The sequence below is a fragment of the Corvus moneduloides genome, chromosome 1 (assembly GCF_009650955.1).
Source record: "Corvus moneduloides isolate bCorMon1 chromosome 1, bCorMon1.pri, whole genome shotgun sequence".
Classification (NCBI taxonomy): domain Eukaryota; kingdom Metazoa; phylum Chordata; class Aves; order Passeriformes; family Corvidae; genus Corvus; species Corvus moneduloides.
This window is the reverse complement of record NC_045476.1, coordinates 26,582,541-26,595,452: the sequence shown is the minus strand read 5'-3', so window position 1 is coordinate 26,595,452 and position 12,912 is coordinate 26,582,541. Positions and strand designations below refer to the sequence as shown.

General features: G+C 39.0%; 1 protein-coding gene across 4 annotated transcripts in view; it reads right to left on the bottom strand.

The window, feature by feature from the left end:
• The window catches only part of ADCY1 (adenylate cyclase 1), a 160,955-nt gene that overhangs the window by 53,923 nt on the left and 94,120 nt on the right, over positions 1-12,912 (bottom strand). For all 4 annotated transcript variants that reach the window (XM_032102857.1, XM_032102858.1, XM_032102862.1 and 1 more), the window contains 2 exons: positions 8,116-8,274; positions 6,491-6,632 (listed from right to left, as the gene is read on the bottom strand). In XM_032102857.1, coding sequence (XP_031958748.1) covers positions 6,491-6,632; positions 8,116-8,274 — 301 coding nt within the window. The remainder of the gene's footprint in view (positions 1-6,490; positions 6,633-8,115; positions 8,275-12,912) is intronic.

The following is a 12,912-nucleotide window of genomic DNA, read 5'->3' as shown; positions in this document are numbered from 1 at the left end:
ACAAGGACAGAAAGGGTGATTGGGCATTGGAATGGACTCCCCAGAGGTGGTGGAGTCACCATCCCTGGGAGTGTTTAATAAAAGACACTCGATGCCATGGTCTAGTTGACATGATGGTGCTTGGTCATAGGTTGGACTTGATGATCTCAAAGGTCTTTTCCAGCCTAGTTGATTCTGTGTGATTCTGTGTTAATCTCAAGTTGCTGAATTTCTCCCTATTTGATCATGAATCAGAGAAATTGTGATCAACCTTTTGAGCTGCAAATCCATCTGCAGTTGACAATAAATTATGCCACAGGTGTGTACTGTAGATAATTGCTCTAGATAATTTTGACATTTCAAGGGTTTTTACATTTTAAATAGCATTTTCCAAAGGATGCTCGTAAGCTGCATCTGCTTACCAAGAGTCGTCAGTCTTTTAGTTGATTTTTCCTGAATTCAAAACACTGACAACAGTGATTTCCTCTTCCTCAAACATTGCTTTAATGTCTCTTTTCAAATAGACTACCGATATTTTTTTTGCTATGATTATTTTTTTGGCAAAAATAAAATTGTAGATTTAGCCACCTGTGTTGAAATGTTTAGGGCAGGATTCAACACAGCAAACCACACAGGACACAGAGCACCGTACCTCTAACCAGCATTCACTTCCCTCTGGCTGGATAACTAAATAAGGATTCAGAAAAAAAATTGATATTCACCTGGATTTTCAGAATGGTCATAGTATTACTCAGAGACTTCATATAAGAAAGCAGGGCTATCCAAGCTACAGAAAGACTGTTCTGAGACTGCTTTGCATGGCTTTGTATGTACATGGTAAGGTAGGAAAGAGAAATGTCAATCTCTTCAGAGAAACAGCTAGTTTCCAAAGGGCAAACAGATATGGTACTCACTTTCATGGATATTTCATGACTGTCCATCATTGCATGCTATTCAAATAGTAGATGAAGACAGCATGTGATTTACACTGCCACAAATAAAAGATAACTAATGTATTTGAATACCTCGTTCGTGAATAACTCACTAGCACATTAGAAGAAGTTTTGCAGATGGTGATTTGCAACCTACTGGAAGGTAATTATTGATTCTGTTTGAGGTAGACCTAAAATTCAAGAGACATTTATGAATATACAGGAATAATTTGTAAGTTGTATCAATGGTGCTTGATACAACAATTTTTATGCAATTTTTATGACCTCCGTTCCTGGACACAGCTCTATTGCTGTTAATGGCACACAGCATTATTTGTCTTTGCCTTGTCACTGGAGCTGGCAAAGTTACACCATGAAGCAGGTTCCCTTAAGCTGGCAATGGGTAACAGCACTGGCAGGCCCACTTTTGTAAAGGCAAAAACTAACACATTCTGAGAAATCTTTCCCTTCATGAAAATGTGATCACTTCTGATCACTGCTTGGCTATCCGTAGAAGTACCTTTAGGAATTTTACATAATTGGCTGTGCTGGGCTGTTTCCTCAGCTGGTGAAATAATGAGTCTTTCCAAAACTAGAGAGGTGCCACCACAGAGTGAATTGCTGCAACATGTACAAAGAAGTGAGGCCCAGTAAAAAACCACTCAGCTATCACTGAGGTTGGGCCCAAACCTCAGAGGTGTTTTACTGCAGGAGAATCAGACCTTCTAGAGCAACCAAAGAAATGAAGCAGACCGTCCAGCTAAGCCCCCTACCTCTGCTGTGCTTCTGGGAGTCAGCTATGCCAGTAGGAAAACTGAGGCAAAGATACTTTGACTAATGTCAGTGCTTACAACAAAAGAACAAAGGATTCTGATGAAAGCCAGATACACTCTTTTAAAAAATTAAATTGAAACAAATTAAATTTTAGGCAAACAGTTTGAAAGTTGTAACTGGATTTGTCAGGTGCGTTACCAAGAAATCATTAGCAGAAAAAGTTATTCAGCCGGTCTTAGCGGAGTTATAAAGTTCTTATAACGGGCTCTGAGATTAAGAGATATGGCCTAGATTTTTTTTTTCTTGAAATAAAATCCATATAAAGTAATATTTAATATACTTCATAAAGTTAGAATTTTTTGAAACTAAGAGAATGATCACGTGTCTAAAGCACAGAGTATGAATCTTGTGAATATTTGATATACTAAATATTATATATTAAATAGAAATATATCTGGTTTTCTATCTGGCTCAAATCTCTTTTAAAAGCTCAAGGCATTCATGTCTATGGTCTTGTGTCTACTTACATAAATCAAAATTTTCAAATTTTCTCTTAGAACAGTATTTTGGTCACATGCTTGTAAGTATTAATATCAATATAAAATATCATGCAGATATAATCAAACTTAAGAGAAATGTGATGGCTTTTAAAGAACTAGTAACTTTATCAGGGTATGTATCAGGGAACATGTATTTAAAAAAGCATATTTCCATAAGTTTTTAACTATGATGGTCAGCAAAAAAGATTATTTTAATTAAATAATTCTGCCTTTGGAAATCAGATTATTTAAGTGTGTTTAGGAGCTGAATGTAATCCAGTCAATTATGCATAAATATTACTTAATAATAATAATAAGAGAATCATAGAATGGTTTGGGTTGGAAGGGACCTGAAAGATCATCTAGTTCCAAACCCCTGCCATAGGCAGGGACACCTTCCACTAGACCAGGTTGTTTAAAGCCCCATCCAACCTGGCCTTGAACATTCTCAGGGTTGGGGCAACCACAGATTCTCTGGGCAACCTGTTCTAGTGTCTCTCCACCCTCACAGTAAAGAATTTCTTTCTAACAATTAACCTGAACCAACTCTCAGTTTGAAACCATTACTCCTTGTCCTATCACTACAGCTTCTGCTGAAGAGTCTCCCTCTGGCTTCCCTGTAGGCCCCCTTCAGATACTGGAAATTGCTGTGAGGTCTCCACACAACCTTTTCTTCTCCAGGCTAAACAGCCCCAATTTTCTCCACCTGTCTTTGTAGAGAAGGTGCTCCAGTCCTCGTCAACCTTATGGTCCTCCTTTGGACTTGCTCCAACAGTTCCTTGTACTTACGGTGTGGGTACCATAACTGTACACAGCACTCCAGGTGGGGTCTTACAGAGTAGAGTAGAGAGGCAGAATGATCTCCTTCAACTTGCTAGCTACTCTCCTTTTTAGGCAGCCCAGGACACAGTTGGCTTTCTGGGCTGTGAGTGCACATTGCCAGCTCATGTTGAGTTTTCATCAGCCACCACTCTCCAGCTCTTTTCCACAGGGCTATTCTCAATCAGTTCTCTATCCAACCTGTAGGTGTGCCTAAGACTGCCCTGAAGTGATCAGTATGCAAGTATACAAAGACTGGGGATGCTATGATGGCCTGTGACAAACAGCAAAGTGGTATGCTGATTGACCTGCCAGCCTAGTGGAGAAGCGGTCAATACCAGTAAAATTCTTGAAGTGTTTCTTTCTGCCAGTCTGGCTGGCACACCATTGATACATGCTGGAGAGTGACTGGTAGTCAAGCTGTAGAGCAGCATCTGCCATTTCCACAGACACTCAGGACACTCATGGGTAAGATGGCATTTGGTCTATGTGATGATAAAACAAGCAGTCCTTTCTCAGCAATCACCAGCCGTTTTTCAGCAATCTTGCAAAGACAAAGAAATGTGTGCTCGCACGGCAGTACACTCTCATTCTTGCACATTAAACATGCATTCACCTGGCTTACTTCCATATGTGATTGTCAAGCATCTGTTCCTCAATCACTGGTTTTTGTAGCAGAATTGACACAATACAGTTTCTCTATGTAAAAGTCACACTAATTCCCTTTTGTCTCTGCTTGTCTTTTTGCACCAACCTATGGAACAGTTTCCTGAAATTCTTCTATTTATTTCCTCAATATGAAATGAAACCTGATACATAATAACATAGAAATGAAATTATACATAATGCTGTAGGAGTGAAAACAGCATAAAACCAAGACAAACAATATAGCAGCAATGAGCAACACATCTACCTTAATTAAACTCTCCCTTGCATTTTCTTCCTTATTGGGATTGATTAATTTATGAAATCCTGATTTCCTAAAAAATCCTAGTCCTGATTTCAAGAAAGCCACCAAAAAACACTCTCACTGACTGCCAAAACAGAATTTAACCCACTGTTTTTCCACCTGTTTTCTTTCATACTATTTAAAACTGAATTTAATCACATGTACCAGAAGAACAAAATGTGAGACTGCATGATTTTCACACCAGATGAGAAAACTCCATCTCTCTAATAAGAAGATGCTTTAGAGGAAGTACATAAAATCACTGTCATGGTTTGACGCTGGCCAAATGCCAAGCTCCCATAAAAGCTGTACGCTCACCCTTTTCTTGCTCTCAGCTCAGCAGAGGAGAGGGAAAAAAAATTAACAAAAGGCTCATGTGTTGAGATGAGGACTGGGAGAAAACACTCCAAGGGAAAAACAGGTTCAAATTAAAAGGTATAAAGTAAATTTATTATTAACAAAGTCAGAGGAGGATAACTAGAAATAAAATAAGCCTTTAAAACACCTTTTTTATCCCCAGCCCCTCCCTCCTTCCCACCGACAGTGCAGGGAGACAGGGTGTGGGCGTTTTGGTCATTTCATCACTTGAGATCTTCTTCTGTTCACTCACGGAGAGGAGTTTTTTCCTCTGCTATGCCATGGGGTCCCTCCCACAGGAGACGGTTCTCCGTGAACTTCTCCAGTGTGGCTCCAATCTTATGAGCAGCAGTCCTGCCAAAACTGCTGCAACCTGAATTCCTCCCACGGGCAAACAGTTCTCCCAGAACTGTTGAGGCATGGGTCACTCTTCACAGGGTGCAGTCCTCTAAGGATAGGCTGCTCTAGCTTGGACGCAAGGGCCCCCTCTCTCTATTCAGGTCTCCCACTGGATCACAGCTTTCTCTGGCATCCACCCGATCTGGTGTGAGCACCTCCCTCACGGGCTGAGAGTGGATCTCTGCATCCCCCATGGACTTCATGGATTACAGGGGGACAGCTTACTTTACCATAGTCCTCACCACGCTTTGCAGAGGAATTTAGACTCTGATCCTTGAAGCACCTCCTCCCCTCCCCTCCTTCTCTGTTGACCTTAGTGCCTCCGTGTTGTTTTCTCTTACATGTCCTCACTTCCTCCTCTACCTAGAAGAAAAACTGCTGCCCATAGGTACCATTGCTAACAAGTTCCACCAATTCAAAGATTCTTGCAGCATACCGCAGTGTGGAGAGGTTGATCTCATCTAGGTTGCGTGTCATGGAATCGCTCGCCATGTTTCCGCTGCTGACCAGGCAGCCCCACTGCCACTGTGCAGGCAGTGGCAGCCACCGGGGCGCTGGTGCTATTTAACGCCTCTCTTCATGTGGGGCGCCAGGAAGGAAAAGCTGTTGCCACTGCCCTGGCGCTTCTGCCCGTGGTCTGGCTGGCTAGGGTTGGCCAGGAAGGCAAGGCTCGTCACAGGCCACACCGAGATGGTGGCAGCTGTGGCGCATCACCGCATGCTGCCCGGGGTGGCCCCAGTGGCGGTGCCTTGCCATGCCCTGGAAAAAACTGTGTGCGCTGTTTTGATTTTCTTCTTAAATATGTCATCACAGAGGCGTTTCCAACCTCTCTAACTGGGCCAGCAGCTTGTCCATCTTCAGAGCCATCAGAGATTGGCTCTGTCAGACATGGTGGAAGCTTCTAGCAACTTCTCACAGAAGCCACTTTCGTAGCCCTCCCCCGCTACCAGAAAACCAGGCCATGCCAAATCAACACAATCACTCTTGAAGCTGCCTTTCCAGAATAAAACAACAGAAGTTTTCAATCTCAAAATCAAATTACCCTGGTGAATGGACTCCCAATATTTCCATAAAAACTCACAGAGTCATCAATTTAAGACCAAAAAACTGATTGCAGGTATGAAATTCAAGATGACCTGTTTCTCTGTGGTTACGTTTTCTCAGACACTTGATGGTTAAAACCCTCAAACAAGGAGTTTTGACAGCTTAAAAACTTGGTGTGTATAAAGACATCGCTTTAAAACCTGACCAACTGATATTATAATTTTCCCCTTGAAGGTAAAATCCCTGAACTAATCTTATTTGGACAGAGTTTCAGAAGATATGGGTGCATCAATCTGTATCCCAAATTCTCTGACTGAGATAAAAGGGGATAAAGTTTCTCTTGGCCTGTTAAACATGTTATGACAGATAACTTCAAAGATAAGCCTCATCTGATGTAGAAAAGGTTTAACAAATGGAATGTTTTCAAGACTCCTACTGGGGTCACAAGAAACATTTTTCAGTAGAACAAAAAGCTGCACTCAGTAACCAGAGGAGGGAAGGTGTAACTATAGTCACACCTGTTGGAAAAACACTGTCACCACCTCATTGTATGCTGAGACTCAAAATGTTACCATTGCACTGCTGGGCCTTCAAGAGTGTTTGAACAGCTTTTAGGAAAAAAACCCAGCTAGTATTGTCTCTGCTTTCAGAATAGCACACTTGTTAAATTATGAAAATGTATCACTGAATATGCTTACCTTCCTACGATGGGATGGCACAATAAAATATGTTTCAATATTATGTTTCTTCAAGAAACTATTCCTTTCATGACCATATCCTGGTTCTACCTCGTAGTCCCCATTTAGGCACTCTAAGGTGGTCTTTGTAATGTGAACTTTCCTGGAGAGAAAAATTAGATGTCGTTTAAAGCAAAGATACACTATGAGCTACCTGCTACTGAAATACACTCCGGTACAGAATTTCATAAAGAGTTCAATTTACATGGAAGACCACAGGTTTGACGGGAAAAAAGAAAAAAAAGTTTTGTTTTGTTTCAATTTTAGCCAAATTGAACATAGAAAAATTTCTATTACATATATTTTCTAAACTTGGGCAAAGTGAACAGAGTGATAACTGTTGACTATCCAAACACTTGCAGATTTGCTGATTTGTAGAAAGTGAGTGTCTGCACATCTTCTTGTACATTCTGTGACTTTCTTAAGTTTTTACCTCAATGGCTGCTTGGAAAAACATCCTGCTATTTGAAACTTGTAACATCACACTCCAAACCTCTCTTGTGTATAAAGGAGAAACCTCTTCTTCTGTTTCACTTCACATCTCTGACTCATATCATTCATCCAGTCTGTTTTGTAGGCAGCTTTCTGATTCACTTTGTTTTGGCAACACACCCATCTTTAATATTATTTCTGAGTTTTCTTGTAATGAAAACATCTTCACATTTTCTCCTGAAAGACCCCCTATATATGAAATTTCTTCAGAGAAGGTATCTAAAAAAGATTTTACTGCTTTCCTCTAATAAACGCGCGTTCAGATTTTTTTCCACTGGATAACTTTAAGATAACGAACACATAAAATACACTGCCAAAATTATCTAAAGCAGATGTATGCAATAAATAGAAATTCATTACCACAAAAAATTAATTGGTTCCATTGTCCTTCTGTATAGCAAAATAAGATCTTGTAAAAATCAAAAAGAGTATGGCAAGTCCTAGTCCAAATGTGAGCTACACATAGAACACCCATGCACCTTTGCAAATGTTCACTGTGTGTATTTAAATTGTGTCCAAGGCTGTGCAACGAGTACTTAAAGTTCCAGGACATGCCCCATGGATTGGCTGCAGGTTTATGTGCTACTGTATCATTTGAAAATGTCATCAATATCTGAGTTCATAAACAAGTATATCTTTTCTATAGCATACAACTAGTGCTGGAAATCTTGTCACGTAAAAGGAGCAAGGCATCCCCCCTCCCCCCTCCAAGCATAGAGGTGTGTAAGAGTAAAAAACTTCAGGAATAGCTGTAGGGTTTTACTTTTGTAACACGAAAGGATCAAAGTCTAGCGTTCTTACATTCCTAGTATTGCCTCATTCCTACTTTTAATATTTGTCAACTTCCAAAAACTATTTTATTTGAAAATGTTTTGCTTCTAATCTAACCTACTTATAATCTACTTACACAAATATCAAGATCATTTGGAAAATTCCACAGGATAAATCACATAATACATTGATTGCTCTTGCCAAACACAATCCTTTTCATCAATAGAAGTTACATTTTGAAGCAAATGCCTCAAAAAAGGAAATAAATTCTTCACCCATACAGTTTTCTATTTTTTTTTGCTATGGTTCTTTTTCAGACTTACCCAGGCAGTCCTCCAGCTTCCATTACATTAGCTAATGTCACATCATTTGACCAGACATCATATTGCCATTTTCGGAGACCCAGGACCCCGCAAAGCACCCTGCCTGTATGCAATCCAACTCTCATGTTGAGATCAACCTCTGTAGCTTCCGCAACAGATCTGTAATGGACAGCATCAGAATATTAATATTTAGACAGTGTCTGCTCTTGATTTTCTCTCCTTCTGAAATTAACACAAACACACATATATACATGACCGAATAGAAAGGGTCTTATAAAATGTGAAACGGTATATTCAGGTACTGTTCTCTACTTTCACTAGTTTCAAAGCCCTAATTATAATTTGAAAACAAAAATTTTTCTTGGTTATATTTTAATTACTGTTGAAGCAAAATCTCAATATTTCTAAATTTCTTGACATTTCTGTGAGAAAAGAGGTACGGAGAGGCACTAGTTGAGAAGGCCAATGTATAAGTAACTATTCCCAATCTACTATGTTCTAATTGGTTCAATTACCCAGTTACCAGAATACAGGACAAAGAAAATAATGAAAGTAATAAATCAGTGTAAGAACAGCAGACTGATTATAAACACTAATATCTTTCCAAAGCTCATGTAAGAGTGGCACAGAAACAACTTGTAACTATGGTCTTGCACCTGTTAATTAAATCTAATGTTCAGAGATTTTCACTGCTTAGTGGGTAAAGGATGAATTAATATGCAAAATTGTTATTAAAAGCATTTTTTTGGTGCTGCAATAAGGAAAGATTCTTCATTTCTGTGAATGAAGGGCATGCTATGACTTGCACCCTGCACAAAGTTGTGAACACTGAAAAGGTACCTTGAATAGTCTTAAATATTACATGTTATGTAATAATACTGTACATAGATCTTTTCAGCTCTTTCTGTTAGGGAAACACCTGGCATTCCACAGTCCATTTGCTGTCCAAAAAGTGATATTATCGCTGAATAAAGGAAACTGACTATTCAGTGTAAGAATTTATTTTCATTAGATTTTCTTAATTTGAATTTTCCAATGCATTTAATAGAAGAAGACTTTAAAATGAGATGCTGGCTATAATTTTTCCTTTAAATTCATTGACCCGTTTTTTTTTTTTTCAAGTATCATCCAGGTACACTGGATTTTGCTGAGATGCCTTTAGAAAGACTTTTCAACTCTTTCAGAAGTTATACTTGTTTAAATACAATTAACAGAAAGGTCAGCATAGAACAAGATGTGGGATGTGCATCAAAGATACCTGGCCTCAATTTAAGTAAGAAACTCTTCACCTATGAAGTGCTGAAGTATATACCATGTCAGCCATCACTAATATGAGTAACATGGAGACCTCTTTTTTCCCCATAGGGAATCTGGGCATAACACATTTTTCAGTCATATTTTATGCAATAGCACAGACAGGCTTATGCACAGCTTTCTGAAAGATTAAATATTTCCTTGTCCTATTTCTGCTCACTGCTAGTCAGATCTCCCTTATACAGTATCTGTGCCCAGTCAAGCCTCAAATATGACTTCAAGGAGTCCTAAAAGGATTCTAGTGTTACAAAGCTTTGTTGTGCACACTGTCTGTTTGACAAAGCTTTGAGGAAATGAAAGGACCTAATTACATAAGCCACCTAGTGATAAGTGACCACACTTTGTATCTTCGCCTGAGCATATGTTATTGTGTCATTTACAGGTTGACCTTACACCAAGACCATACCTTGCAAGCCAAAGCCCTTCAGGATTACACCATGCCTACCTATGTTCTCCTACATAATTAAGTACCTACGTAATAATCTTAATTAATGAACCCACAAGAGTTTGAGTTTCTCTGTTCACAAATGAGTCGGGTTTTTTTGTTGTTGGTTCCCTCCCTCCCTTCTACTCCGTTTAAAAAAGTATATAAAACCTCAGACTAAATGTATGTGGAAAGACGGTGAAATTCAGAGACTGATGAAGTCCACTCCAGGCTTTAACATTACTTTGTCTGACTGGAGGAAATTAAATCTCCTTTTAGAAATTTGAGTAGAATAACGAAAAGTAGATGAAAAGAGATGAGCAGAGAAATACAACATGGCTGACCATACTCCTTGTTAAATAAGCTGATCTGTAAAATGCACCAATGAACCATAAAGCAGAATCCGAAAAAACTTCATGTTTTGAACTAAAAATTTCCATAAGTAGTCACTTAGTAAAAAATCTAAATTGAGAATGCATTTCTACATCTTCCCCAGAAGCTATGACATGTTTCAGAGATGCTTTCATCGTTACTAAATTTGAGTAGGGAAAAAAGCACATGAACAGTTCATTAAATTTTTTGAGTTTATCTTGTAGACCTTTGTGCTCTTTATGCAGATAATTTCCATAAATATACCCCACTGAACTATCAAAAATGGGGAATATTAGGTAATACATAAAGAACAGGCTTCAAATATAAATTCAGAGCAGTACAATGATCATATTGCCAAACAACATCAACATTTCTACAATAAAATATCACAAAAGTGTCCACTGAGGTATTTTAAATTCTAAATACATTTCTGAGAAAATTTCAGCACTTCACAAACAAGCCAGGAATAGGAAAAAGAAGCTTCTCAAATAAATTATTCATTAGAACTTATTCTCTCAAAGGTTCCTTACTTAAGTTTTCCAACTGTTAACACAAAAGTAGGCCCAGAAAAAAATGGAAATAAAAAAAATTTTCTTTTTAAATCAGTTGTGTTCAGAGTCTATGCAAGTGACTAATAAGACAACCATCTACCCTGACAGCTCTAGTATCCTATAAAGCCTTTAAATTTTAGTTCCCTCCTTAACTACAAATATTTCATGCGCTGATACAAGCCATGAAAGTAATTTAGATCACCTGCAGAACAGATCCAGACCTGTGCTACTGGGCATTTGAGGAGGGAAAGAAAAAAGCTCTGCATGCTATTTCTTTTAATTATTTAGGTCTTTTCTTTCGATCTAAAAATATCTGCAGAAATAAATGTTTCCTGGTTAAAGGCATAGACATGATTTTTGGTTCGATTACATACACTTCCTCAGAGTATTGGTCAGCTGCAGCAGAGCACTAGGAAGAGAGTCAGGGCTGTGAAGGGCTGTTGGCTTGCTTTGGCAGAGGTGCAGGCTGACGAAGCTTTCACCACTGATAGACAGCCTCTTAAAAAGGCAGCTGCTGGTTCTCTCAAAACTTGAGGTCAATTCACTCCTGCCAGTTCAAACATTTCCAGTCCCTGGACTTTTGGATGACCAGGGAAAAGCTTCAACAGTGTTGACATCAGGGAAGTTAATGCTTCTGTATATTTCCTCAGAAAAATATCACACAGGAGGACTTGATATTTCCATTGGACTTACTCAAATTGGCTAGTGTAGTTCCTCTCCCTTTCCTGGTGCTTTGGTCAGCCAATGACCAAACCCATCAAAAGGAGACAGTTCAAGCATCAACCTCCCCAGTGCAAAAATCTCCCCAGGTGCAAATAAGCCCAGCTTCCATCTGTGAGGTCTTACATGATGACTGATGGAGTCATTCACATTAGGTGGAGTCATCCATTCGGGATAAAATCACCTATGCGACGCAGAAAATACCAGATAAACCCCACTGGGTTACTCAGTTCTCAAGAAGCAAGGGTTCATGGACAGTTTCCTTCAGACTTCTTCAAAAGCCCACATGCAGCTTCAATCAGAAGGTCAGATGAGACTTATTCTAAAGTAACCCTTCCCCTTCTCACCACAGTATGTGTAGGGTGAACTAAAGCAGTCAGCAGCAGTCATGCTCCTACTGTGCCATGCTTCCTGCTACTACACACTGTCAGTGATGCAGCTAGTGATGCAATTCCCTCTGAGTCAGTACTAAAATGGCATCCTGGCAAGGTGTTAATGGAAGAAGCATCATGAAAATGTACTGTCTGTGTGACAACAGGAATGATCACAGGATTCCATTAAAGTGTTGATAAGTCTGTGAATGTTAACCCGAGTATTTTGACCCAGTCCAAAATCTAGTATTTATATACTGCTCACACAGAATCTCTCATTTCCAATTGGAAACATTACAGATTATTTCTTGCTCTGCAACATTATTGAATGCAGTTAAATAAGTGCCTCATTTCACCACATTTCATCTCCTAAGAGGAGTTTCTGGACTGAGCCAAAGAATTGTTTAATACAATTTATATCCATTGATGAAGCGCTGTCTAAGGAAAGACAAGACTATTAAGAATGTATAAAATTGCCCCCATAACACTAGCTTAAACCAGAACTCTAGACAGCTTTTGGAAGAGAGAGGGAGGGAAGAGCTTTGTTAGCAGGGCATAACTTTTCTACATGGCAATTAGCCAACAAATATATCTATTTAGAAGGTAAAACACTGTAGTACATGAGACTGAAACCTTCAAGTGTGGGAATCAATTTAAGTAAGGTGAAGAGAGTACTTGGTCTAACACACTGTTCATAACCAAGGTGAGGACAACAGCCATGTTAGAGAAATACGTGACATATTAGAGGCACTAATGAATATGATCATTTTAATTTTATTGGTAACAAAAAGTTGACAGTCAAAACTCATACAGTAAGAACAACATTGGTGATATCGAACACTTCACTTACTGCCGTGGCACTTTAAGCGACTCTAAAGTAGAACAAACACCTGTCCTGTACTGAGGCATTGACACAACAGCTGAAGAAATTCTTTTGGAATAGAAACAGAATATAACACTATCTGTTTTATCAGTTTTAAGAATAAAAAGCTCCTCCCATAATGATTTTGGTTCTGTTCCCTTGAAGAAAACTTTGAGGAAGGTG